Below are 26250 nucleotides of genomic sequence, written 5' to 3'. Positions count from 1 at the left end.
GTGTGTGCAGTGACATGTAATGGAGGAGCACCAGCCTCTTATATCACAAGGTAAGAGCCGTCATGTGCAGTGTATACACGTGTGTGCAGTGACATGTAATGGAGGAGCACCAGCCTCTTATATCACAAGGTAAGACCCGTCATGTGCAGTGTATACACGTGTGTGCAGTGACATGTAATGGAGGAGCACCAGCCTCTTATATCACAAGGTAAGACCCGTCATGTGCAGTGTATACACGTGTGTGCAGTGACATGTAATGGAGGAGCTCCATAGACTCTTTAAACATCACATTAGGTCCCTGCATTTCCTTATAAGTCAGACATATTAATAGGCTCCATTCACCTGAAGGATCTCAGGAGGTTCCTGCTGGATTCATTCTCCTCCAGGAGCTTCTGGGGATGTCTGGGGCAGATGCCCCTTTTTGAAGCAGCAGATGATTGGTGAGCTCTTCATTACCTTCGTGGTCCAGTTACTAGGGAAGGAGGAGAGGATCCGTCGTCTGTCTCTCCTGGATGACTCGGTGGCTTTCTTTAATGTGGCCTTCTGTGTCTTCCACCCTGAGGCCGTGGTTCGTCTGCCCGCAGTGGGTCAGTCCCTGAGGTAGTGAGTTGCTTCTCAGCCACAGTTTTGTAACTCCCTTGTGGTGGCCATTCTCAGTCTCAGATCTGCAGTCACTCAGTGGCGCCTCCTGGGTTTGCCTTGCACCTCCTCATGTCTGCTGCTTTTTACTGACGAGCTGTCCTCAGGATAGGTCATCAATATTCGAACGACGGCGGTCCAACACCCGGCACCCCCGCCGATCAGCTATTTAAAGAGAAGGCAGCTCTCATACGAGCGCTGCCTTCTCTGCTTGGTTTTCCTGATCGCCACAGCGATAGCAGCGACGAGCAGTGTAATTACAAGCATGGCGTCCCCACTCACTGCTATGGGACGGCTCAGTCTGTTCAAGTGAGGACTACAGAGCCCCCGCCGATCTGATATTGTAGACCTTTCCTGAGCATAGGTCATCAATACATCAATAGCAAAAAAAACAGACAACTCCTTTACCGCATTGTCCCAAAATCGCACACACAACACAACCAGCCACAAGGGGTCGCTCTGGCACTCACTGCACCCATAACTTTGGATGTGACTGTAAGGGGAAACTCCGCATCCACACTCGCCTACGTTAAAGACTACCAAAGAATTAAGCTACCCCCCCCCTTCCCCCCCTCCCCCCCCCCCCTTCCCCTCCAAACACGTCCTCACATCCACACACCACGGAGCCACCATCCGTCAGCACCGCAGTTAGAATGCCTCGTATCTGCCCCTGTCCTGCTGTTTCAGGCAAGTGCAGGCATCGTTCCTGTAGGTCCTGGGACCAATGATCTCCTTCCAGCACTATGCGAGTTAGGGCTCATTCAGACGACCGTATGCTGTCCGCAAAAAATGTGGATCAGTTTTTTTGCGGATTAGATGCTGTTTACTTCTATGGGGCCCTTTTCTTCCATTGCACGGCTCGGCAAAAAAAAATAAAGAAACATGTCCTATACTTGTCAGTAAAAATCAGGACACGGCCCTATTGAAGTCTATGGATCAGCAAAAAAACGGAAGGCAATGTTTTGTTTTTTTTTGCAGACATGCTGAACTGTTCCCAAAAAACGGATCCGCATACAGGTGATTGAGCCCTTAATCTGTTCCTCCTGCCTCTGTCCAGGCGCTGGTTAGGTTGCCGATCGGCCTCCCTATTTAGCTGGGATGTAGATCCTCCTCCTCGTCTGAGCTTTTGAGGTGATCTCTTCTGAATTCCCATGTACCGAACCTTGTCTGTCTACCGATTCTGCTCCTCGCCGCCTGCCCAGACCTTGGAACTGTGACCTGGACTACACTCGTACTCAGCCTGTCCTGACCTTGGAACTGCTATTTGGAATATGCAAGTACTCGGCCTGTCTGTATTTTGGACTGTGTTCAGACTACACTTTTTTGCCTGCGTCCTTGGTGCTTTGCACCGGTGTCTCTGAACCCCGTGGGTTAGCAGCCAGCTATACCAGGAGGTGCTTCAAGAGGTAGCGGCCTGGTTGGTTCCTTGCGGCAAAGTCCGGATCCCTGTATAGGGTGAATACCAGGGAACTGCCAGAACAAAGCCCTTAGATTTTGTCCTAAGCCTTGGCCCACAACGGTCTCACAGGAACACACTCAATGTAAACTTGGCCAGACCTATAGCTAGGCGTACCTCCACGTTCTGACCCTGGCTTGTCAGTTCATGATACATATTTAGGGCTTCAGGCTCAGCCCCTTTGCCCTCCTGAGTCATATGGGTAATTGTATACACAAAAGTCACCAGCTCCATGACTTCCAGAGAATTTTGGTGGATTATTCTAAACATGAGTTATGGCTGTGAATTTTCTAATCTGAAAGGGGTTTTCTGAGTTTTTGTCACTGATGACCTATCCTCCTATATTTATGACACTCCACACCGAGTGGAGCCAAAACATCCCTCATTTATAAACTCCCCCCAGGAATAGTGTAGGGTCAGTTAGAAGTGTTGTCACGTTCCCAACCGCCATCAGTGCCCCACAAAGTGAAGAAACATTATGGCGTACAGGACATGACATAAGGTGGAGTAGACAGAACAGGAGGTGGACAGATTCCAGCTCAGCAGACGACGGAGGGCAATGGGTAAAAGGAATCCCATAGTAACTGCCTCAGATACAAGTCGGTCAGGATGAGAGCTACCTGCATCTTTCCCACTTCAGGGGAGGTAGAATACGGCTCAGGAGGAGGATTCTCACCATGGGAGGGAGTTGGGAGCGATTCTCCTCACTTCAGTGACCATAGCCCAGGTCTACAGACAAGAGGACACCATCTTCTAAGGCAGGTCCTGTAAGTTGCTCGGTGCGGCCTCCATGGATAGTCTTATTTTTCCAGCAAATCCCACAGATGAAGCTCGAATTGAGATCTGGGAATCTGAAGCCAAAGTTCCCAGTAATAACATTGCACCGAGCATTGCACTGCCTCCGGCAGCTTATTTTCTTCCCATTGTGCACCTGGTACTGTCTGTTCCCAAGGTATGTAATGCGCACCCACCTGGCCATCCACATAATACCTGGAACCTCAGTTCCATTTCTTCCCCAGGTAAGTGACACACATGGTCCTGTCTGTCCACATAATGTAACATGATTCATGTGTCCTGACATCATCGGCAGCAGTAAAGTTGTCAACAGTTTGCTCTATAGTAGGTCTTCTATGGGACTGGACCAGATATTCCGTACCCTCCACATATCAGTGAGCCTTGGGCCTGATACCAGATAACCAGTTATCCTTCCTTGGGTTCCTTTTGGTAGGTATTAAACACTGCATACCCAGAACACACTACAAGACTGGTCGCTCTGGAGATGATTTGACCTAGTACTCTGCACATCTTGTTTTGGCCATAAAGTCGGACAGATCCTTACTCTTACCCATTTTCCTGGAAAATATATATATGTACCCCCCACCCCTACCCCAACAGACACCATAGTCACCAGATAATCAGTGCCCACTTTCCTTCTAATGAATCTTCCTACAGAGGAGGATGGGGGTTTCAGTGATCTCACAGGTTCTTGTCCAGCAGGGCGGCAGTTTCTCCAATGGAGCTGTCAGGGGCTTATGGAAAATAAATCAGATATTTTCCCCCCCATTCACCATAAAAGCTCCTTAGGAGAAAGGAATTGTCTTCCCAGGGAAAGGAGACTTGAAGGGGGATACAGATTTCTCCAACTCCTCCGTGCCTGGGGAGAGGAGACTGGGAGTAGTTGTTTTATTTCCTCCATTTACATATACAAATTTACCTTATATAAGAAGAGTGATGATGCCCTGTCACCTTTTTGGTTGGTAGGGCACTCATAGACCAGGCTTCAGTCTTGTGGCCTGCTAGGTGCTGAGACCTCGTCACGGGTGGTGAGGAGCAGAATATTATTATTTCCTCCGATCACTAAACCTAGAAGTGAAGGAGCTGAGAGAAGTGTCTGATCTATAGACAGATCTACAGGAGGCCATGTATTCAGTCACTGTGTGCTTGTGTCTCCACAGATGGATCCAAGAGGAGAAATCCACCAGAGAGATGTCCCCATCCTCTGTATTCCCAGGACTGTCCAGAGGAGAAGGTCCCAGAGAGTCCTCAGGTAGATGGAGCTGAGCCCTATACACATCTATATAGGGGGGTCCTGCAGTCATAGAGGGGTTATAGATTGTGGGGGTCTCTTATGTGGATCTGTTAGATCTCCCACCGGTCTGCTGTATTGTACTGAATTGTTACAGATGACAAATCAGGGAGAAGATCTGACTGATATTACAGTGGAGGATGAAGAAGAGAGGATGATGGGCGATCCCCCGTGTAAGAGTGAGGTGGAGGAGGACATTTCAGGAGATATCACCACAGGTATGGAATCATGAATGGAGAAAGTGACTTCAGATTCTGTCCTTGGTGCCTTCAGGGCAGGAGGAGAATCTGATCACCGGCTGCTGCGTTGCTCTTTGATTGGAGATGTCCTCATCCCATCATGAAGTGTTCTCCTTATCCAGCTGATGTCGATCTCTGATCAGATTCTTCTCTGATCCCGGCTGTTCCTGCAGGACATGACGGTCAGTCACTTCCACACACCCACTGGGGATTATGGGGGCACAGCTTTTGTGTCTGTGCTGTCATGATGGACTACATGTACAAACCGGATTCCCAAAAAGTTGGGACACTATACAAATCGTGAATAAATACTGAATGCAATGATGTGGAGGTGCCAACTTCTAATATTTTATTCAGAATAGAACATAAATCACGGAACAAAAGTTTAAACTGAGAAAATGTACCATTTTAAGGGGAAAATATGTTGAATCGGAATTTCATGGTGTCAACAAATCCCCAAAAAGTTGGGACAAGGCCATTTTCACCACTGTGTGGCATCTCCCCTTCTTCTTACAACACTCAACAGACGTCTGGGGACCGAGGAGACCAGTTTCTCAAGTTTAGAAATAGGAATGCTCTCCCATTCTTGTCTAATACAGGCCTCTAACTGTTCAATCGTCTTGGGCCTTCTTTGTTGCACCTTCCTCTTTATGATGCGCCAAATGTTTTCTATAGGTGAAAGATCTGGACTGCAGACTGGCCATTTCAGTACCCGGATCCTTCTCCTACGCAGCCATGATGTTGTGATTGATGCAGAATGTGGTCTGGCATTATCTTGTTGAAAAATGCAGGGTCTTCCCTGAAAGAGATGACGTCTGGATGGGAGCAGATGTTGTTCTAGAACCTGAATATATTTTTCTGCATTGATGGTGCCTTTCCAGACATGCAAGCTGCCCATGCCACACGCACTCATGCAACCCCATACCATCAGAGATGCAGGCTTCTGAACTGAGCGTTGATAACAACTTGGGTTGTCCTTGTCCTCTTTGGTCCGGATGACATGGCGTTCCAGATTTCCAAAAAGAACTTCGAATCGTGACTCGTCTGACCACAGAACAGTCTTCCATTTTGCCACACTCCATTTTAAATGATCCCTGGCCCAGTGAAAACGCCTGAGCTTGTGGATCTTGCTTAGAAATGGCTTCTTCTTTGCACTGTAGAGTTTCAGCTGGGAACGGCGGATGGCACGGTGGATTGTGTTCACTGACAATGGTTTCTGGAAGTATTCCTGAGCCCATTCTGTGATTCCCTTTACAGTAGCATTCCTGTTTGTGGTGCAGTGTCGTTTAAGGGCCCGGAGATCACGGGCATCCAGTATGGTTTTACGGCCTTGACCCTTACGCACAGAGATTGTTCCAGATTCTCTGAATCTTCGGATGATGTTATGCACAGTTGATGATGATAGATGCAAAGTCTTTGCAATTTTTCGCTGGGTAACACCTTTCTGATATTGCTCCACTATCTTTCTGCGCAAAATTGTGGGAATTGGTGATCCTCTACCCATCTTGGCTTCTGAGAGACACTGCCACTCTGAGAAGCTCTTTTTATTCCCAATCATGTTGCCAATTGATCTAATTAGTGTTAATTGGTCTTCCAGCTCTTCGTTATGCTCAAATTTACTTTTTCCAGCCTCTTATTGCTACTTGTACCAACTTTTTGGGATTTGTTGACACCGTGAAATTTTGAATCAACGTATTTTTCCTTTAAAATGATACATTTACTCGGATTAAACGTTTGATCTGTCATCTACGTTCTATTACAAATAAAATATTGACATTTGCCATCTCCACATCATTGCATTCAGTTTTTATTCACGATTTGTATAGTGTCCCAACTTTTTGGGAATCCGGTTTGTACTCCATTGTGCAGGAAAGGGTTAACCATCATTTTGGGCTCGTCAGCAGACATTTTGATGATTTCCTTCATGATGGTTAAAGTGGTTTTGTAGTAAAAAAAAGGAAATAACATGGCTCTAAACCTGTCCTCCTAAGACAAGTGACTTTCACTTTGGGTTGTGACTCCCTTTTCTGAGTGGCGGTCACGTGACGTAAAGATTCCGACTTTCAACACTGCTGCAGGACCTCCCTCCGATTATGTGACCTCCCCTCTTACTCCCAGTTCGTTCTTTAACCTCCCTTTGTGACAGCCCCCAGTTTTGGAATGCAGAAGCACAAATGTTACTGTTTTCCAAGAAAATTTTGTATTCGTCAAAAGTACTAAAATGTGAAAAATATTCCATGTATCCGGTATCTCCACATTCAGGTTGTCCCCTAGAATAACATTTGGTGGTTTCAGCGGAAAAAAAAAGACTGCAAGTATCAATGGGGGAATTCCTATTTTTATTGTGTAACCTCAAGAAAAATAAATTACTTATAGAAGGAGAGTCCATCATAGTGAGTGTCCAGTAGTTCTCCCACCCTTCATGTGGGTGTAGAGGAGATACAACCTGCTACATGTGACTGGAGGAGGAGGTCGGATCCCCCCTTATTACAAGCCACATTCAGAGGAGCGGGACAGTCACAGAAATGTCTGCAGCTGATCTGCCATGTGTGAACGTGCTCTTAGATAACCAGTGGCTGATCTGTGCTGCTCTTATAATCTGTCCATCGCGGGGATTGTAAGGTTCCTCCATATGGAGACAGTAGACAACAGGAAAGCTCTGCGGGGGCGGGGCTTAACTTGGAAACAGCATAGCTTTTTGTTCTTCACTGTATCTGTAGCCCCAATGCACTGCAATGGGAGCAATTGAAACAGTGGAGCGCTGACCACCTTGCCTTAGCAATGGCAGAATGTGACAACCCCTTTTAAGATGCGCCAATGTGACACAAAATGAACAAGTAGGTGGTCTAATGTGTTACTTGTCGCTCTGCTGGTTCTAGAATACGAGGAGATCAAGTAAATCCAATCTCCCTCTAATCCCCAGATAACTGCCGACCATCCGAGATGAGAAACAGATCCAAATTGTAATTCACATCCTGTTAGTCAGTACCGGCCCGGTACCGCTTCATCACCTCCGTAACGCAGTGCAGGGACATGGCGGTGTCTGGACACTTTCCAATGAGCCTTTTATTAACCTCACAGTTTAGAAATTCACTGCTCATCAACAATGTGAAAGCCACATGGAGTCCATGAAATTCCCAACCCAAGTTTTGCCGCAGTTTCAACTTCTTTTGTGGCGTATTCTCCATTTAGAGGTTTTTATGTTGTTTCTGCCATAAGTGTACATTTAATAAAAATCTATCAATAAAAAGACATCTGTCAGCAGGATCAACCCAAGAAGGACATAACTATCCTTCAAATGAAGCTGTGTCTCAGAGGTTTCTGTTCCTGTCCAGTAGGGCGGCAGTCTCGCTCATGGTTCTGTCAGGGACTCGGAGAAAACCAATGTCGTCAGATAGATTTAGAGCTTTCTTTAAGTGCTTTCTTGTGAGACTGGGAGTAGTTGTTGTGTCTGATCTATAGACAGATCTACAGGAGGCCATGTATTCAGTCACTGTGTGCTTGTGTCTCCACAGATGGATCCAGGAGGAGAAATCCACCAGAGAGATGTCCCCGTCCTCTGTATTCCCTGTACTGTCCAGAGGAGAAGGTCCCAGAGAATCCTCAGGTAGATGGAGCTGAGCCCTATACACATCTATATAGGGGGGTCCTGCAGTCATAGAGGGGTCATAGATTGTGGGGGTCTCTCATGTGGATCTGTTAGATTTCCCACCTGTCCGCTGTATTGTACTGAATTGTTACAGATGACAAATCAGGGGGAAGATCTGACTGATATTACAGTGGAGGATGAAGAAGAGAGGATGATGGGCGATCCCCCGTGTAAGAGTGAGGTGGAGGAGGACATTCCAGGAGAGATCACCACAGGTATGGAATCATGAATGGAGAAAGTGACTTCAGATTTTGTCCTTGGTGCCTTCAGGGCAGGAGGAGAATCTGATCACTTTATGTGGTAATAACTTTGGAGCACTTTTATTTTTCCAAGCGATTCTGTTTTGTGACACATTGTACTTCATGTTAGTTGTACATTTTGGTTAATATATTTAGTTTTTATTAATTAAAAAAAATCCCAAATTAAATGAAAATGTAACAAAATTTGCAATTTTCCAAAAATTCTCTGCTTTCAAGACTCCTTTTTGACTGCTATCTGACAAAATAGTTAATAAATACTTAATATTTACCATATGTCCACTTTATGTTGGGACATATGGTACATAATACAGTTTGTGAGGTGTGACAACTCGGGGTCACTTAGCTCTCCAGGATCGCCGTCTTCTCACCTTAGACGGTTGGCACACCTCAAGAAGCCACTCTAACACTCCAACCAACAGATTTGGGTGCAAACTGGCCACGGCCAGCTCTATTGTCACTTTTCCAGCAGTCCAAACATAAATCATAAACACAAATCCTCGTCCGTCTGGCCACTGACTACACCGTATTTCTCCCTCTCTATCAGGATCTGGGTCCACCACCCAGCACCCCAAAACACAGCACGGTGCTTACCCTACCCAGGGTTAGAGGGGTCCCGGCTCCCACAGGCCTTGGCGCAGCCGGCTCCTTCCACCGACTGGAAGCCCTGATTGAGGCGCTCAGCCCACATTTATCCGAGCGCCACAGCTGGCTGATAATACTGTTAATTACCAGCCTGGCTGCTGCAGACAGTGGGAAAAACCTATTTTCCCTGCCTTTCTTGTTCTCACCTACCTTCCTCTGGGTGAGAGACACCTTTAATAGCTCTCATATGGCCTTCTGGCAGCTCCACTGCCACAGAGGTTAACAGGCTTATAAGTTTAGCAACAATTTTATCCAAATCAGATTCCCATTCTTCATCAGACCTCAGATCAGACCCCCAAGCTCCATCATCCTTGGATGAGACCCCCCAGCCTCCATCCGAGTCAGATCAGACCCCCAATCATCCTCAGATCGGATCCCCTCAGCCCCCATCAGCCTCAGATCGGATGTTACAAAGTTACATTGCTTGCTCCGGACAGTGCTGCAGATCCAGGACACACTGCTCCATCGCTTCTTCCAGGTCCCGCTATGTAGTATGACCTGACTGCACACAGCGTCAGATCATAGTGCGCGCCTACGTGCACTACGTCCTGCGGCTGTGCATGGTCAGGATACAGCAGCGGGACCCATTATAAGACTAGGGAGGGTGAGTAGACACAGTGCACTACTGTCCTCACCTCCCAGTGCCCTCCCCCCATAATGGAAGCGGTTATTAGCATTTGGACTATAAGACTCGCTGCCACTTTTCCCCCATTTTTTGGGGGAAAAAGTGTGTCTTGCAGTCCAAAAATACAGAAACAGATTTTCATATTTAATAATTTTTTGGGGAATGCAGCAGCTGATAAAATAGAGCTAATATTTCATATTTATTACTCTGTGATTCTGCAGTTTTTATAAATATCCCTTACAGTATGTGGCCCTAGAGTGCTACTTAAGTCAAATAACGGCCTCAAAATTGAAGGAGCACCTTGTGGATTTTAGGCTCCCCATTTTTTAGGACATTTTTCGGGTACAATTTCATGTTGCAGAGGCCATTGAGGTGCTGATACATTAGAAATGCCCCCAAAAGGCCCCATTTTGGAAACTACAATGATATCGGGGTGCAGTGAGCATTTTATTCCAACAATGTTTCATAGACTTTTTATTACAGTTGGGCATGAAAATCAAAAATTAGTTAACGGTAATATGTAGCCTAGCTCAAATTTTTCATTTTTCCAAAGGGTAACTGGGAAAAAAAGCACAGCAAAAATTGTTACACCAGTATGGCAAAACCCCATGTGTGACCATAACCTGCTGTATGGATACACAACGGGGCTCAGGAGGGAAGGTGCTCCATTTGGCTTTTGATCCGCAGATTTTACTGGAATGCGATGATTTCATAGATTAGGTTGCTACGGACACAATAATGCCAATTATGTGTAGTTAATTTTTTTTTTTTTTTTTTTTTAACTAATCATAAATGAGTAGAAAGTAAATTTTCTATTTATATATAATTTTTTTAAAAACTTTTTTAAGTTCCACTTGGGGACTTGTTACACGGATATACACAAAGTCTGCCTGCACTGACCTCGGCCTGTTTCTCTCTACAAGTATGGCCTGATCCTTTGTTGCTTGTAGGTCAGCTGTGAACCACACTGGGGCTACTCCAGGAAGTAAAGTCAGATCCCTGTGTTCAGGTTAATGGGTGAAAACAAAGGAACTTTCATAAAAAATGCCCTTAGGTATAGCCCTAAGCCAAACTTTTGACCTCCCAGCACTGACGGGGTCGCATAGCATTATATTGATTTATGGTGCTATGTAACCCTTAGGGCTGTTTCACACGAGCGGATGCCGTGCGTGACATCCGCTCTGTGAATGACAGCCAAGACCCGATGCGGACAGAAGAAGCACGGAGCAGTAACATGACTGATAATGCTCGGTGCCTCTCTGTGATCTCTTTACTACAAAATCACAGTGACAACTTTATCTCACTGTGATTTCGTAGTAAAGAGATCACAGAGAGGCACGGAGCATTATCAGTCATGTTAATGCTCCGTGCCTCTGCAGTCTGCATCGGGTCTTGGCTGTCATTCACGGAGCGGATGTCGCGCACGGCATCCGCTCGTGTGAAACAGCCCTTACAGTTCTGGAATGTATTGGATAACACTGGCAGCATTATGCCAGTGTTATCCAATACACTCCAGAACTGTACGGTAGGGTGTTTCATTTTGTAATGGAAAAAAAAATTAATTTAAAATGTTTTAAAACTTTGCTTGCGCCCCGAGTCTCAGTGATGTAAAAGATATATATGCCAAGAAGATTAGCTAATATTTAGAGGTTGCACACTTTGATCAATTTTGTAAAAGTAGGCAAAAAATATGATTTTTCAATGTTAATTACTTTTATTGGGAAAACTAGAAATCACAAACTTAAAAAAATATTAAAACTAGACACTAAGACTAATAGGTAGCATGACAGGCAAAACATGTGTTCTATTAATCAACTTTGAACGATGCAATCCCTTCTTTTGTTATCTCAGTGACGACTTTTCTGTGATGCTCGACTATCCTCAACAAGAATTGTTTTTGTTGTTCGTCCCTGACCGATTGGTTAAACTTTTTTATCAGAGCAATTCCTCTTTCTGCGGTATCATTGATCACCTTAAGAGCGTTCACATGGCTTCTTAGAGAATCACTGCAGTATTTTGTCACGTTGTGGATCCCAAACAATTCAAAGAACGTCTTTGTTTTATTAGTAACAAAATGGCTCAGGTCTGTTCTCGTAAATGGCATTGGGGGACACAGAACCATGGGTATATGCCCAGCTGCCACTAGGAGGCTGACACTAGAAAGAAAAGTGTTGGCTCCACCCATCTAGGCTATGCCCACTGCACATGCTGAAGCTAGCCAGTTTTTCCAGTGTCATAAGAGGCAGACATGACCTTCTCTTTTTTTCTTTGCTGGTCCTGCTGCTTTTTTCTTTCTTTTTTCTTCTTCCACAGTGTTCAGCAGGCTGGGGCTCCATGGTGGACTTCCTCCTTAGTTGCACCCCCTGCGGGCACGTACCTTGTACCTAGCCGGTCGCCCAGTCTCCAGAACTGCATCTGCAGTGGATGCCGGCATTCCCAGGTCCCCCTGTTGAGTCTGCCGATGGGGCGACCCTGCTGCGCCTGAAGATGTCTGAGGGTAAGTATAGCCCCCTGGCACCTCAATTCCCCAGTAGCGGGCCCCAGTTCTCCCAGTATTAGGGGGGGGGATCTTCCATCTTCATGTCACCGCCAGCTTTGTGAGAAGATCTGGCAGATGTCCTTCTCTACCTCCTTCATGATGTTCTTTGTTTTGGTTTCACTTTCTCATCTCCTTCTCCCAGGTGTCACCTATTTAGTCTAATCCTCTTCCTTTTATATTTCCTCCCATACTGCCTCACTTTGCGGTTTATACTTCTTCCTGGATTGTGTTCACTGCTGGAGCCTGCTTCTCCTTATTCCTCAGATAAATCTGTTTCCTTTATTTGTGTTTTCTTGCTGGCTTGATTGTAGGTGACCCTGACTCCGTCCGTATTAAGTGCAGGGAGCCGGTTGTCGTGTCCCCTCACTATTATAGGGTTTTCAGGTGTCATATAGTAAAAGGTACGTGGGCATGCAATCTTCTACCATAAAGATCTTTGCATGGGCATAGCAGTCAGGGAGAGCTCTAGGGGTTTTATAGGGCTCACCCATATGCTCCTTAGTTTGGGATCAAGCCAGTCGGATGTTTATTTATAAGTTCCAGCTTTCTGCAACACCATCCGTGACACTTCATAGTCTGGGCGCCTTTGCCCCCCTTTCTTTCCAGCTCTCTTGGGGGATTGGCGGGATAGGCCTCGGTTTTCTCTAGCCTACCGCTTGGCTCCTGGCTCTTTCCGGCCCCCCTCTTTTTTTCTTTTTCGTTCGTCGCTTTTCCTCCAGGCCCCCCCACCCACCCTACATTTATCTAGTTCCCGGCGGGTTTCGGCTTTTTTCTGGCCTACCTGGCCTCAATTGTCCCGCCCCCTAGCTGTTTACCGTGCTTCTTATGGACATTCCTTCCTGGGGAGGACTGTGGGAGGAGCTTTTTCCTTTTCTCCAATCCCATCCTGGCATGGGCTTTCTGCCCGAGGGGTGGGTCTTTCTGCTGGAGACTCCGAGGAGAGAGGTCTCCGCCATCTTGTTGGCACCTCACGCAGGTCTCCATCCGAGTCCGGCGCACAGTCCTTCTATAGCCGCTGCTGCATCTTTGGGACACAGCACCTGGGGTCCGGTAGGACAGCTTCGGCTGGCTGTTTTTCTTTCTTACAGGCTCCATCCTGGCCCTTATGTCCTCTGCCAGACAGGACCCTGTCCCTAATCCCCCTCCTGCGATTGTCACTTATTTTGCTTGCACTCGCTGCAACCAAAAGATGCCGTGCGGTCAATCTGATCCCGTCTGCGCAGTGTTTGGCTCTCAGGCCCTCCCAAGTTGCCCCAGCCGGCACTGCTGTGTCGAACCCCCTGATTGGGCCGCGTCCCTGTCCCAAGCCATAGGAAACCTTGCCAGTCTCTCCCAATCTATTGTGCAGTCGCTGGATCGCTTGCCGGCCCAAATCACGGCTGCCTTCACCCCCAGTAAGGGAACCTCCCACGGTCAGGGTTCGCTCTTGATCTGACACCAGGTCCCGTAAGCAACCTCGAGTGCTCTCAGCTGGGTCCCGCTCATCCTCGGTTTCCTCGGTTCACTCCCTGGATAAGTCTGAGTCCGGCAAAGTCTCCTCTTCTGCCGCTCCTGGGGACACCTCTGACTTTGATTCCGGATCTGAGCAGAGCGCATCTATGTCTGGATCTCGTAAAGGCAGTCAGGGATGCTCTCCGGATGCAGGAGGGTCCCTCCTCCTTGGCCCAGGAATCTGTGTCATTCCGCCATTCCAGGCGCCCTGCCTTGGTTTTTCCTAACCATGCGGACCTCTACGCACTTCTGGCTAAGTGCGTCACCCTGATAGACGGCTTCAACTCTCCAAGGCGTCTGACGCTCTTTTTCCTTTTGCAGAGGAGTCAGTCAACCTATGGAATGAACCACCTCAGGTTGATCCCCAGGTGGCGTGCCTGGCCAAGGCGAACACCCTTCTTTTGGCAGACGCGACTTCCTTGTCGGATCCCTCTGACAAGAGGATTGACTCTTTAGACAAATTTGTTTTTGTCGCAGCAGTGTCCGCGATCCGCCCAGCGTTTGCTGCAGTCTTGGGTGGCTAAGGCCTGCATTGTCTGGACCAAACAACTCATCCGGTCTTTTCCCCTGGACTCTGCTCAAGGCGAGCTTCCTGCCCTCGCCTCTCAAATTCTCCAAGCATCCCGGTACCTTTGTGATGCCTCCATGGAATTGCCCCTTCCCACCAGAGATTCCTTCTCTTTGCGGTGGGTTCACTGCATCTTCAGTTCGTGGCCCTGCCCTTCGGTCTGGCTTCTGCCCCGAGGGTCTTCACCAAGGTATTGGCTCCCCTCATCGCACTTCTGCATACCAGGGGAGTTGCGGTGATTCCCTACTTGGACGACCTTCTGGTGAAGGCCCCTTCCCGCGCAGACAACCTGTCCAGCCTCCACATTGCCCTTTCAGTTCTGTCCCAGTTTGGGAGGCTGGTGAATTTTCCCAAGTCCTCCCTGGTCCCCACCCAGAGGATGTCCTTCCTGGGCATGATCTTCAACACTCGCCCCGGGCGAGTCTTTCTTTCCCAGGTCAAGGTGACGTCTCTCCATTTGGGGGTGGCTCGCCTCTGCGAACCGTCCCCTCTTCCCATCAGGACGTGTATGCGGGTTCTGGGCCTCATGGTGGCCTCTTTCGAGGCAATTGCCTATGCCCAATTGCACACCAGACAATCCTAACTCTAACCCTTCTCTCCAGGTAGGACAAGTCTCCATCAGGCCTCGATCGCCTGATCTGCCTTCCCTCAGAGGTCCGCTGGAACTTGTGTTGGTGGCTGCTACCTCGCATGGTCTCTTTCGGCAGGTCTTTCCTTCTGCCAGGTTGGCAGGTAATCACCACTGATGCCAGCCTGATGAGTTGGGGGGCTGCCTTCGGGTCCCTCACTGCCCAAGGGCAGTTGTCAGCGGAGGAGTCTTCCCTGTCGATCAATGTCCTGGAGTTCAGGGCCATTTTCCTTGCCCTCTGCCTCTGGACTCCCCTGCTAGACGGTCTTCTGATCTGGATTCAGTTGGACAATTCCACGGCCGTGGCTTGCTTGAATCACCAGGGGGATACCAGAAGTGGGACTGTCCTCAGGGAAGCCTTGCGAACACGTTACAGCTCTCTCGGCAGTCTACATTCCCGGGGTCGACAATTGGGCGGCAGACTTTCTCAGTCGCCATCGCCTCGACTCGGGCGAGTGGTCCCTCCATCCGGAGGTGTTTCGACACCTGTGTCACCGGTGGGGAACCCCAGACGTGGACCTGTTCGCTTGTGGTCTGAAGCACAAGATTCCGTCTTACGTCGCCAGGTCCCGGGATCTTCAGGCTCTGGCGGTGGATGCTCTGGTTTTTCCTTGGTCTCAGTTCAGCCTCCTTTACCTCTTCTCTCCCTTTCCGCTTTTTCCCCGGGTACTCAAGCGCCTCAAGGAGGCTCCTGTCTCGGCGATCCTGATGGCTTTGGATTGGCCCCGCAGGGTGTGGTACGCAGACCTCGTGTTTCTGCTCGCCGACGTCCCTTGGCAGCTTCCTCTGCGCACCGACCTCCTTTCCCAAGGTCTGCTATTCCACCTGAATTTACCTCAACTGCGTTTAACGGCGTGGCTATTGAGGCTGCGGTCCTGAGGTTCCGCTGTCTCTCGGAGTCTGTCATTCAGACTATGCTTCACTCCCGCAAACCCCAATCGTCCAGGATTTATCACCGTACCTGGCGGGCATATTTTGCCTGGTGTGAATCTGGCCAGTTTCACCCTCTCTGCTTTTCTGTGCCTAGGATCCTGTCTTTTCTCCAGGCTGGTTTTAACAAAGGTCTTCGTCTGGCCTCTCTTAAGGGTCAGATTTCGGCCCTGTCCGTTCTTTTCCAGAGAACTTTGGCTTCCCGTCCTCAGGTGACGACCTTTCTCCAGGGGGTCGCTCACCGTGCTCCCCCCTGTCGTTCCCCTGTGGAGCCATGGGACTTGAACCTTGTCCTTGACGCTCTTCAGTCCTCTCTCCTTTCGAGCCACTGACGGATGTCTCTCTTTCCTTCGCTTCTTTTAAGGTCGCTTTCCTTGTGGCGATTACCTCTATCCGCAGAGTCTCTGAGCTTGCTGCGCTTTCTTGCAAGTCTCTCTACCTTGTGTTCCACCAGGACAAAGTGGTCCTCCGTCCGGTTCCCTCCTTTCTCCACAAGGTGGTGTCCTTATTCCATATTAATGAGGAGATTGTCCTTCCATCTTTCTGTCCTAATCCCGTTCATCCCAGGGAGAAATCCCTTCATCGTCTGGATGTCGTTCGGGCGCTCCGCCTTTACCTTTGGTTAACGGAGTCTTTTAGGTGTTCAGACTCTCTCTTTTTGTCGTTCCTGATGGACCTCGTAAGGGTCTGCAAGCTTCCAAAGCCACCACCTCCCGCTGGATTCGGTCGGCTGTCAAGGAGACCTATGTTGCAAAGGGTTCCCCCCTTTCGGTTGACCGCTCACTCCACTAGGGCGGTCGGGGCCTCTTGGGCAGTTTGGCATCAGGCTTCTGCTTCCCAGGTCTGCAAGGCCGCCACCTGGGCTTCGCATCACACCTTCCCTATTACAGGCAGAAAGCCTTTGAATATTCCCTTCTGGTAAATTGGTAAATTGGAAACATTTCCTAGCCTAGAATATTATCACAGCATATTATGACTCGAGCTAGAGAGTGAGAATGCTCATGAGAGCTAAATTCTTTCTCTATCCACCTATGGCTTAATTGATAATTTCATATAAGTGCACCTCCTCCCCTGCTGCTGTCTCATTCATGTTCAGTGCATGTTTCAGTAAAATAAAGGAACAAATGAAATTAGAAGCCTTAATTAAAAATGCTGCTGCTTCATTGCAGAGCCAAGGGAGGCTGCAGCATGTGTAAGATTTCAGCAGGGGAGGAGGTACACTTAGAAGAGCTCGTCGGTTATGCTGTATGTGGACATTATGGCATGTTTTTTTTTTCTAGTGAATCCACCAGCTTCATGAGGTTTAAGAGATCTATTTAATAACCAATGCAGTTTGGGTTAAGGAATGTGGTGATGGATCCTTTTTAGGTTAACATGTTGTATGCACATTGTGCCCATTTGGCATTGAAGGGCCAAATGTGTTATGAGAAGGTAAGAAGGCTTGATTGCCAGTCATAGTCAGATTTTTCAAATTTTTGTTTAATAAAAGTGGTGACCGGATGTAGACTAGAATCCTGGACTTGCACAAAGCTTTATAAGGCTGTACATTTTTGGTACATTTTTTGTGCAATATTTTGAACCAAAGTCAAGAGTGAATTGCAAATGAATAATTTGGACCTCTAGTTTCTCCTGGATCCACTTCCAGTCTAAGGGTTCATACACACAACCATATTTTCTTTCTGCGTCTGTTCCGTGTTTTATGTTTTTTCTTGCAGCTCTTATACGGAACCATTCACTTCAATGGGTCTGCATAAAAAAAAAAAAACTGAAATCAGTGTGCATTCCGTTTCTTATGTCCGCAAGTCCGTTCCTCTGAAAAAATAGTACATGTCCTATTCTTGTCCCTTTTTCAAACAAGGACAGGCATTGTTACAATGGATTGGCAAAAATAAACAGATGCAATATGGATGTCATCCGGTTTTTTTTGCGGACCGCAGAATACATATTGTCGTGTGCATGAGCCCTAATAGAAATGATCTATGTTTGTCTACTCTGTAGTTTGGAAAGAAATCAGAAATTCTAATTTTTATCTTCACAGAAAACCCCAGTAAAAATTGTAATGGAAATGTTATATTGTTACTAAATTATAAAGCAGAAGATGAAGATATCATGCTGCACTCTTCAAGAGAAAGCCTCATTACCCTTACTGTACCTCCAGGAGTATCAAATAATATCCCTAACCATGATGAACCTTCTCCTGACCAGAATTCTGAGGAAAACATAATGTTATCACTAACTTATAAAGCAGAAGATGAAGATATCATGCCGTGCTCTTCCAGAGAAAACCTCATTACACTTAATGTACATCCAGGACTCCACAGTACAGATCTGTCACATAATCCCTCTAATCATGAGGAACCTTCTCCTAACCAATTACAGATTGTTACCACAAGTACAGGCCAGAAAGGAGGTAAAAGGTACCAGTGTGGTAAAAAGTTGAAAAAAACATCAAACTTTTCTACACATGGAAGAATTCACACAAGGGAGACGCGATACTGCTGTTCAGAATGTGGGAAGTGCTTCACAAAGAAATCACATCTTGTTACACATGAGAGAATTCACACAGGAGAAAAGCCGTATTCCTGTTCAGAATGTGGAAAGTGTTTTAGAGATAAATCGCATCTTGTTAGACATGAGAGAAGTCACACAGGAGAGAGGCCATATTCCTGTTCAGAATGCTTTAAGTGCTACTCAGTGAGTTCAAGTCTTGTTAGACATCAGCGAGTTCATACAGGAGAGAAGCCATTTGCATGTTTAGAATGTTTGAAGTGCTTCTCATTTAAATCAAGTCTTGTTAGACATAGGCAAAGTCACATAGGAGACAAGCGGCATTCGTGTTCAGAATGTGGGAAATGGTTTATAGAGAGAGCACAACTTGTGAGACATGAGAGAATTCACACAGGAGTGAAGCCTTATTCATGTTCAGAATGTGGGAAATGTTTTACAAATAAAGTAAGTCTTGTTACACATGAGAGAGCTCACACGGGAGAGAAACCATTTTCATGTTCAGAATGTGGGAAATGTTTTATAGATAAATCACATCTAGGTACACATTTAAGAACTCACACAGGAGTGAAGCCATATTCATGTTCAGAATGTGGGAAATGTTTTACAACAAGATCACAAATTATTAGACATCAGAGAACTCACACAGGAGAGAAACCATATTCATGTTCAGAATGTGAGAAATGTTTTAATACTGAAGCCAAACTTAAGCGTCATCGGAGACGTCACACAGGAGAGAAGGCATTTTGATGTTTCATATGCTGAAAGTGTTCTAAGGAAAACAAATTCTAAAACTCATCACATCAGAAGAAACCATATTTTTTTTGGGAATATAGGAAATACAATAAAAATGTATTTAAGTCCTATTATTCACAGGCCAGTAACCTGAGGCCACATGGCAACATGTAACATGTGACAAAGTCACACGATAGCTGTTGTGCAGCTATTTTACAGCTAAGATTTCGGTATAAAAAAAAAACTAGCATTGTGTTCTACAATAGCAATGTCACATATGACCTGGGACCAAAAATTCAAGTATTGGATTTTTTGTCACTGTCATGACACGTAGCATCATATTTTGACCACATTGACAATTAGAGGCAGTGTCACAATGCGACATTGTGATTTTGATATCACATAACATTTCGCCATGTAGGTACAGCCTAAAGGCCAATAAAAATATTTATTTTTTGGGTGGAATTTTCCTGCATCTGCCAAAAGACCATATTATATTTCTCTGAGGTCAACGGTGACTGAGGACTATGGAGGAAAAGTATTGTGGATATAAGGAAAAGAAGAAGAGCCTTGTTTACTTCCAGAGCAGTGAAGATGAACTGTCCCCATGAATCTTGCTTCTTTTCTCTGTATTCACACCTTCACCTACACTGCGGGACAGTCCAGAGTGACATGGGGGGAAGTAACGACGCTCCATGTAATAATGTATGTAGATATATAGACATGTTAATATTTCATTAAAACAGTATTTAAAGCTAAAATAAAATCTTCTATTGTCACTGACAGACATTGTCTTTTTGGCTCATATACTTTCTTCTAGCGCTGTGACCTTCATTGCTCTTACAGACTAACCGTCCTGTGCAGAGACAGTGATATTAGTGGCATGATGACTATATCACTGATTTATCTGACTGGGTGATCGGTGATAATTAACCCCTATATGTACATTCCTGCGGTTTAATGGTAATCCTATCTAGATACTGGAGCTGAGTGATATATCGGTGGTGGGAATCGCTTGTGATGTCACATCTGTTAATTAACGCCTAAATAATGGGAACATGAATTCAGTGACCAAGTGATGCTCATATATGTGTTTCATATGTAGTCCTGCCTCCTTCATTACCTGCAGAACATGAATGGAGACATGTGGATGAATTATTAGTATTTCGTACACTCACTGACAAAAAAATGACTTATCAAGAAGGAGTAGTTGCGATTTAAGGAAACTTTCTATGTGTAAATATAATGATGTATGTAAATGATTACAAGGATAAGTTTATTGGGGAAAACTGTATAATTAAAATGATGCACTGGTTAGATGGCCTCTACCCTGGATACAAGATGAAATGCGTCCTCTTGCCCAGATACATGATGAGATACTTGGTCTTTCCAAATGCAACATCTTTCAAGTGTAACTCTTACCAGAATGTAATATTATGGATATGGAATCTAGTGTTGGGTGTGAATATTCGAATCGCGAATATTGCCACTTCGATAATTCGCGAATATTTAGAATATAGTGATATATATTCGTAATTTTGAATATTCTAGATTTTTCTTTTTTCATCAGTACCCTCCCTTCTTGCTTGTGGGCCAATGAGAAGGCTGCAATGTTTTTGTCTGAGCTTAGCAACATCCCTAGCAACCAATAGGAAAGTTGCCTACCCCTTACTATATAAGAACATCCCCAGCAGCCCTTGTATTCAGTATTTTGCAGATCTGAGAGAGACAGCAGTGTTATTGCTATGCTCTCTGCTTTCCTGTGTCATTACATTTGATAGTTAGCTTATATATAAATAATACAGATAGGTATTTGCCCTAGTCATGGAACCCCTGACTCAACTAGTTAATGGATCGGTGGGTGAATTTTTATCAATTTATGATCTAATAAAGTATATATATTTTTAAATATACTGAGCATTCCATGGTTGTTTTTTAGCAACACCTTTAGGTTTGTATGATTGGTTCTCCGTTTGCCCTACTTTACGGCTTTATAGTGAGGCCTTCTTTTTTGGTTCTAGTTAATGGATCGGGACTGATTGAGGGATGGTCTATAGTGGGAATACAGGAATAAATTTCACTCTACGCTGATGACCTACTGGTATACTTAGCTGATGCGGGCCCATCCTTGGAAGCACTTCTAGATACCATAGATGGTTTTGGGAAGTTTTCAGGCCTCAGGGTCAATTGGACTAAATCCAGTTTCTGCTTAATAGATGAGATAAATCCTGCAGATATAACCCCCCTGTCCCCACTATGGAGTATATTACTCGTAAACTGGAAGCTTGGGAAAATTTACCATTGACCTTGATAGGTAGAACGAATATGATAAAAACTGCCATACTACCGAAACTTCTATATCTCTATAGAGCAGCCCCCATAAAGATTCCCCGTACCCACTTTGACACTCTAGATAAGATTTTCTTCCCTTTCCTGTGGAGCCACCAATCCCCTCGCATTGCTAGGAAATCTATGAAAGCCCTTTATAACCAGGGTGGGTTAAGACTTCCAGATATGTATGCGTCACCGCCAGACATCTGAGAAGCTCTGACAGACGTTCTTCAGAACCTCCTGCCTGAGGTTCTTTTGTTTTGCTTTTGTTTTGTCATCTCGTTTCCCTCTCTCAGCTGTCATCTAGTTGCACTTATTGCATCCCTTTAAATCCTCTCCCATACCGCCAAAACAGTCTCAAGCATGGATCCGGTTTCACTTTTGACTGAACTCATGATAGGGTATTTCATTGAAGGTAGCAGATCTCCGTAAAACTGTATATCAGTTTCAGGTGACCGGTTCAGCTTGCGTTCATGGAGTTTGTTCTGAGCCTAAGATCTCGCTCCCGGATACGTTCTCTGGGGGTAGTGAGAATTTAGTTCGTTTTAGAGAGGCTTGCAAACTCCATTTTCGCCTACTTCCCCATTCCTCTGGTGATGAGGAGCAGAGGGTGGGGATCATCATCTCGCTGGTCAGGGATAACGCTCAGTCTTGGGTCCTTTCGCTGCCGGTGGGGGCACGGCCCCTCCGTTCAGTGGATGAAATTTTTTTAGCCCTGGTTCAGATATATGATGATCCGGATCGTATTGCTCTGGACTACGTCTTTTATGCCAGGGTAAACAGTCCGCAGAGATATACTGTTCAGAATTTCGGAGATGGGCAGCTGATACTGGTTGGAATGATGCTGCACTCCGAAGTCAATTTTGCCATGGTCTTTCAGAGGGATTGAAAGATGCATTTGCCTTTCATGAGAGACCTATCTCTTTGGAGTCTGCCATATCTCGGGCCGTTCGTATTGACAGGCGCCTTTAGAGAGAGAGGAGAGATCACTCCTTCCTGTCATACTCTGTCAAAGGACAGTGCGGCGGTCTCATTCAGTGCACAGGGGTCTCAGTCTCTCTCAATCCCTTCTGAGCAGGAGCCCATGCAGCTGGGTTTGCTTGCCTCTGACAATAGAAGATTAAGCTGTCAGAGGAGGGTTTATTTTTGTTGTGGAGGTATAAATCATTTGGCAAATGTTTGTCCCTCTAGGATATTCTGGCAGTTTTTTTTAGAGTAATAAAGAAACAAAAAGAAAAAATCCTTCTAAAAACGGATTTTTTCTATCTGTTACTATTGGCAAGGTTGATGCGGAAATTGAATGTTTTCCGTTTGCTTGTAGTTCCTGTTTTGTCTTAGCTGCCAGGGTGGCGCTAGCGTGCAAGAACATTTTTTGTGAGATTTTTGTAGATAGTGGAGCAGCTGTCAATCTCATTGATAATCAATTTGCTATAACACATGGTTTCCAGGTATGCACTTTGGGAAAGGATATACCTGTCTTTGCTATTGATTCCACTCCACTTTCTCAGAAATAGTTAAAGGGCATAGTTTACAATATCCGTTTGATTGTGAGTGATACTCATGTTGAGGATGTGTCATGTTTCATCCTAAGCGGGTTGCCTACTCCTCTAGTGTTGGGGCTACCCTGGCTCACTAAACATAACCCCACCATTGATTGGCAAGCGAGGCAAATAAATGGTTGGAGTGACTTTTGCAGAGAGAATTGCATCACGACATCTGTTTCAGAGGTTTCTACTAAGACTGTACCATCTTTTCTCTCTGAATTTTTGGATGTGTTTTCTGAGAGTGGTGTTCATGAGCTGCCCCCTAACAGGGAGTACGATTGCCCAATTAATCTCATCTCAGGCGCCAAGCTACCTAAATCTCATTTATACAATATCTCTGAGAGCCTGAGAAAGGGACACATACGACCCTCGAAGTCACCTGTTGCCGCTGTTTTTTTCTTTGTTAAGAAAAAAGATGGTTCTTTAAGTCCATGTCTGGATTTCAGGGAGCTGAACAGTATCACTATTCGTGACCCTTATCCACTTCCTCTGATCCCGGACCTGTTTAACCAGATTGTTGGGGCTAAAGTTTTTTCCAAGTTGGATTTAAGAGGGGCATACAACCTGGTCAGGGTCAGAGAAGGAGACGAATGGAAGACTGCCTTCAATACCCCTGAGGGCCATTTTGAGAATTTGGTTATGCCTTTTGGTTTGATGAATGCTCCAGCCGTCTTTCAGCATTTTGTGAACAGCATTTTTTATCATTTAATGGGGAAATTTGTACTAGTGTATCTAGATGACATTTAGATTTTTTATCCTGATTTCAAAACTCATAAGGACCACCTACGTCAGGTCTTGCTCATCCTGCGGGAGAATAAATTGTACGCTAAACTGGAAAAATGTGTGTTTGCGGTTCCAGAAATTCAATTTCTGGGGTTTCTTCTCTCCGCTTCTGGTTTTCGCATGGACCCCGAGAAGGTCCGCGCTGTGCTTGAGTGGGAGCTTCCTGAGAATCAGAAGGCGCTGATGCGTTTTTTGGGTTTTGCCAATTATTACAGGAAGTTTAATTAGAATTATTCCTCTGTTGTTAAACCACCCACTGATATGACTAGGAAGGGGGTAGATTTTTCCTCCTGGTCGGTAGAGGCGCGTAAGGCCTTTTCTAGTATCAAGGAGAGTTTTGCTTCCGCTCCCATCTTGGTACAACCTGATATCTCTCTGCCCTTCATAGTTGAGGTGGACGCTTCTGAGGTGGGTGTGGGGGCGGTCTTGTCTCAGGGTCCCTCTCCTGCCAAATGGCGACCGTGTGCCTTTTTCTCGAAGAAACTCCTCCGCAGAGAGAAATTACGATGTGGGAGATAGGGAGTTGTTGGCTATGAAGTTAGCTTTTGAGGCATGGCGCCATTGGCTAGAGGGAGCCAGACACCCTATTACCGTGTTTACCTTGGAATCGGCCAAGCGTCTGAACCCGAGACAGGCCAGATGGTCTTTGTTCTTTTCAAGGTTTAATTTGTTGTCACGTTCCGCCCTGGAGTTAAGAATGTGAAGGCGGATGCCCTGTCACGTTGTTTTCCGGGAGGGGGGAACTTTGAAGACCCGGGTCCCATTTTGGCTGAAGGGATGGTTGTGTCTGCTTTTTATCCTGAATTGGAGGCAGAGGTTCAGGCAGCCCAGGCAGAGGCTCCTGATCTTTGTCCTCCTGGGAGGTTGTTTGTGCCTCTCACTTTGCGACACAAGGTTTTTAAGGAGCACCACGATACTGTCCTTGCTGGGCACCCGGGGGGTAGAGCCACAGTGGATCTCATTGCTCGGAGATTCTGGTGGCCGGCTCTTCGTAAGTCGGTTGAGGGTTTTGTGGCAGCCTGCGAGACCTGCGCTCGTGCGAAAGTCCCTCATTCACGGCCATCGGGTCCTCTCCTTCCGTTACCTATTCCTTCCCGTCCTTGGACACATCTGTCCATGGACTTCATTACAGACCTGCCTCGCTCCTCGGGGAAGACGGTGATTCTGGTGGTGGTGGACCATTTTAGCAAAATGGCGCATTTTGTTCCTTTTACTGGCTTGTCCCAATGCTAAAACGTTGGCGCAGGCATTTATTGATCACATTGTCAAACTGCATGGTATCCCTTCAGGCATAGTCTCTGATAGGGGCATGCAGTTTGTTTCCAGATTCTGGAAGGCCTTCTGTTCTCGCTTGGGGGTTCGGTTGTCATTCTCTTCTGCTTTCCACCCGCAGTCGAATGGCCAGACAGAGTGCGTCAATCAGAATCTAGAGACATATCTGCGTTGTTTTGTGGCGGAGAATCAGGAGGATTGGTGTTCTTTTCTCTCCCTTGCTGAGTTTGCTTTTAATAACCGTCGTCAGGAGTCCTCTGATAAGTCACCATTTTTTGGTGCATATGGGTTTCATCCGAAGTTTGGGACATTCTCTGGAGAAGGGGCTTCTGGTTTACCTGATGAGGAGAGATTCTCCTCGTCTTTGTCATCTATTTGGCAAAAGATTCAGGATAATCTAAAGAGCATGAGTGAGAGATATAAGTGTGTGGCGGATAAGAGACGTGTGCCTGGTCGGGACCTGAATGTTGGTGATCTGGTATGGTTGTCTACTAAGAATATCAAATTGAAGGTTCCCGCCTGGAAGTTGGGTCCTAAGTTTATTGGGCCTTACAAAATCTTGTCCGTCATCAATCCCGTTGCCTACCGTCTTGATCTTCCTTAGACTTGGAAGAGGCCATAATGTTTTTCCCTATTAAAACCTTATGTCCAACCCACTGTACCCTCCTCTTTGCCTCCTCCTTCGATTGTGGTTGATGGTAATCTTGAATTTCAGGTCTCTAGGATTGTGGATTCCCGTGTTGTCCGGTTCTCTCCAGTACCTTGTTCATTGGGAGGGTTATGGTCCTGAGGAAAGGATGTGGGTCCCAGTGACGGACATTAAGGCCACTCGTCTCATCATGGCTTTCCATAGGTCCCATCCTGAGAAGGTGGGCTCTGAGTGTCCGGAGTCCACTCGTAGTAGGAGGGGTACTGTCACCGCCAGACATCTGAGAAGCTCTGACAGACGTTCTTCAGAACCTCCTGCCTGAGGTTCTTTTGTCATCTCGTTTCCCTCTCTCAGCTGTCATCTAGTTGCACTGATTGCATCCCTTTTAAATCCCCTCCCATACTGCATCACTTTGCGGTTTTTATACAACTTCCTGGAGTGTGCTGATGCTAGAAGCTGTTACTACTGCATCCACAAGATAAGTCTGTTTTCTTTATTTCTGTCTGCCTGTCGGCTTGATCCTAGGTGACCCTAACTCCCTCCGTATTAAGTGTAGGGAGCCGGTGGTCGTGTCCCCTCACTATTATAGGGTGTTCAGGTGTCATACAGTCGAGAAACGAGGGTATGCAATTTTCTACCATTGAGATTTTTGTAGCCCCGGCTACAAACATGCTGGATG

General features: G+C 46.2%; 2 protein-coding genes across 2 annotated transcripts in view; one reads left to right on the top strand and one right to left on the bottom strand.

Moving 5' to 3' along the window:
• The window catches only part of LOC122930557 (zinc finger protein 585A-like), a 337659-nt gene that overhangs the window by 224587 nt on the left and 86822 nt on the right, over positions 1 to 26250 (bottom strand). The gene's annotated exons all lie outside the window — the stretch shown is intronic.
• On the top strand, positions 8231 to 19777 carry LOC122925033 (gastrula zinc finger protein XlCGF17.1-like). Its single transcript, XM_044276569.1, has 2 exons — positions 8231 to 8284; positions 17791 to 19777. Exon 2 carries the CDS (start codon positions 17862 to 17864, stop codon positions 19005 to 19007), a length of 1146 nt encoding a protein of 381 aa, XP_044132504.1. The 5' UTR covers positions 8231 to 8284; positions 17791 to 17861; the 3' UTR covers positions 19008 to 19777.

The sequence above is a fragment of the Bufo gargarizans genome, chromosome 1 (genome assembly GCF_014858855.1).
Source record: "Bufo gargarizans isolate SCDJY-AF-19 chromosome 1, ASM1485885v1, whole genome shotgun sequence".
NCBI classification, from domain to species: domain Eukaryota; kingdom Metazoa; phylum Chordata; class Amphibia; order Anura; family Bufonidae; genus Bufo; species Bufo gargarizans.
The sequence above is the reverse complement of the archived record's forward strand: the minus strand, read 5'-3'. Positions and strand labels throughout refer to the sequence as shown.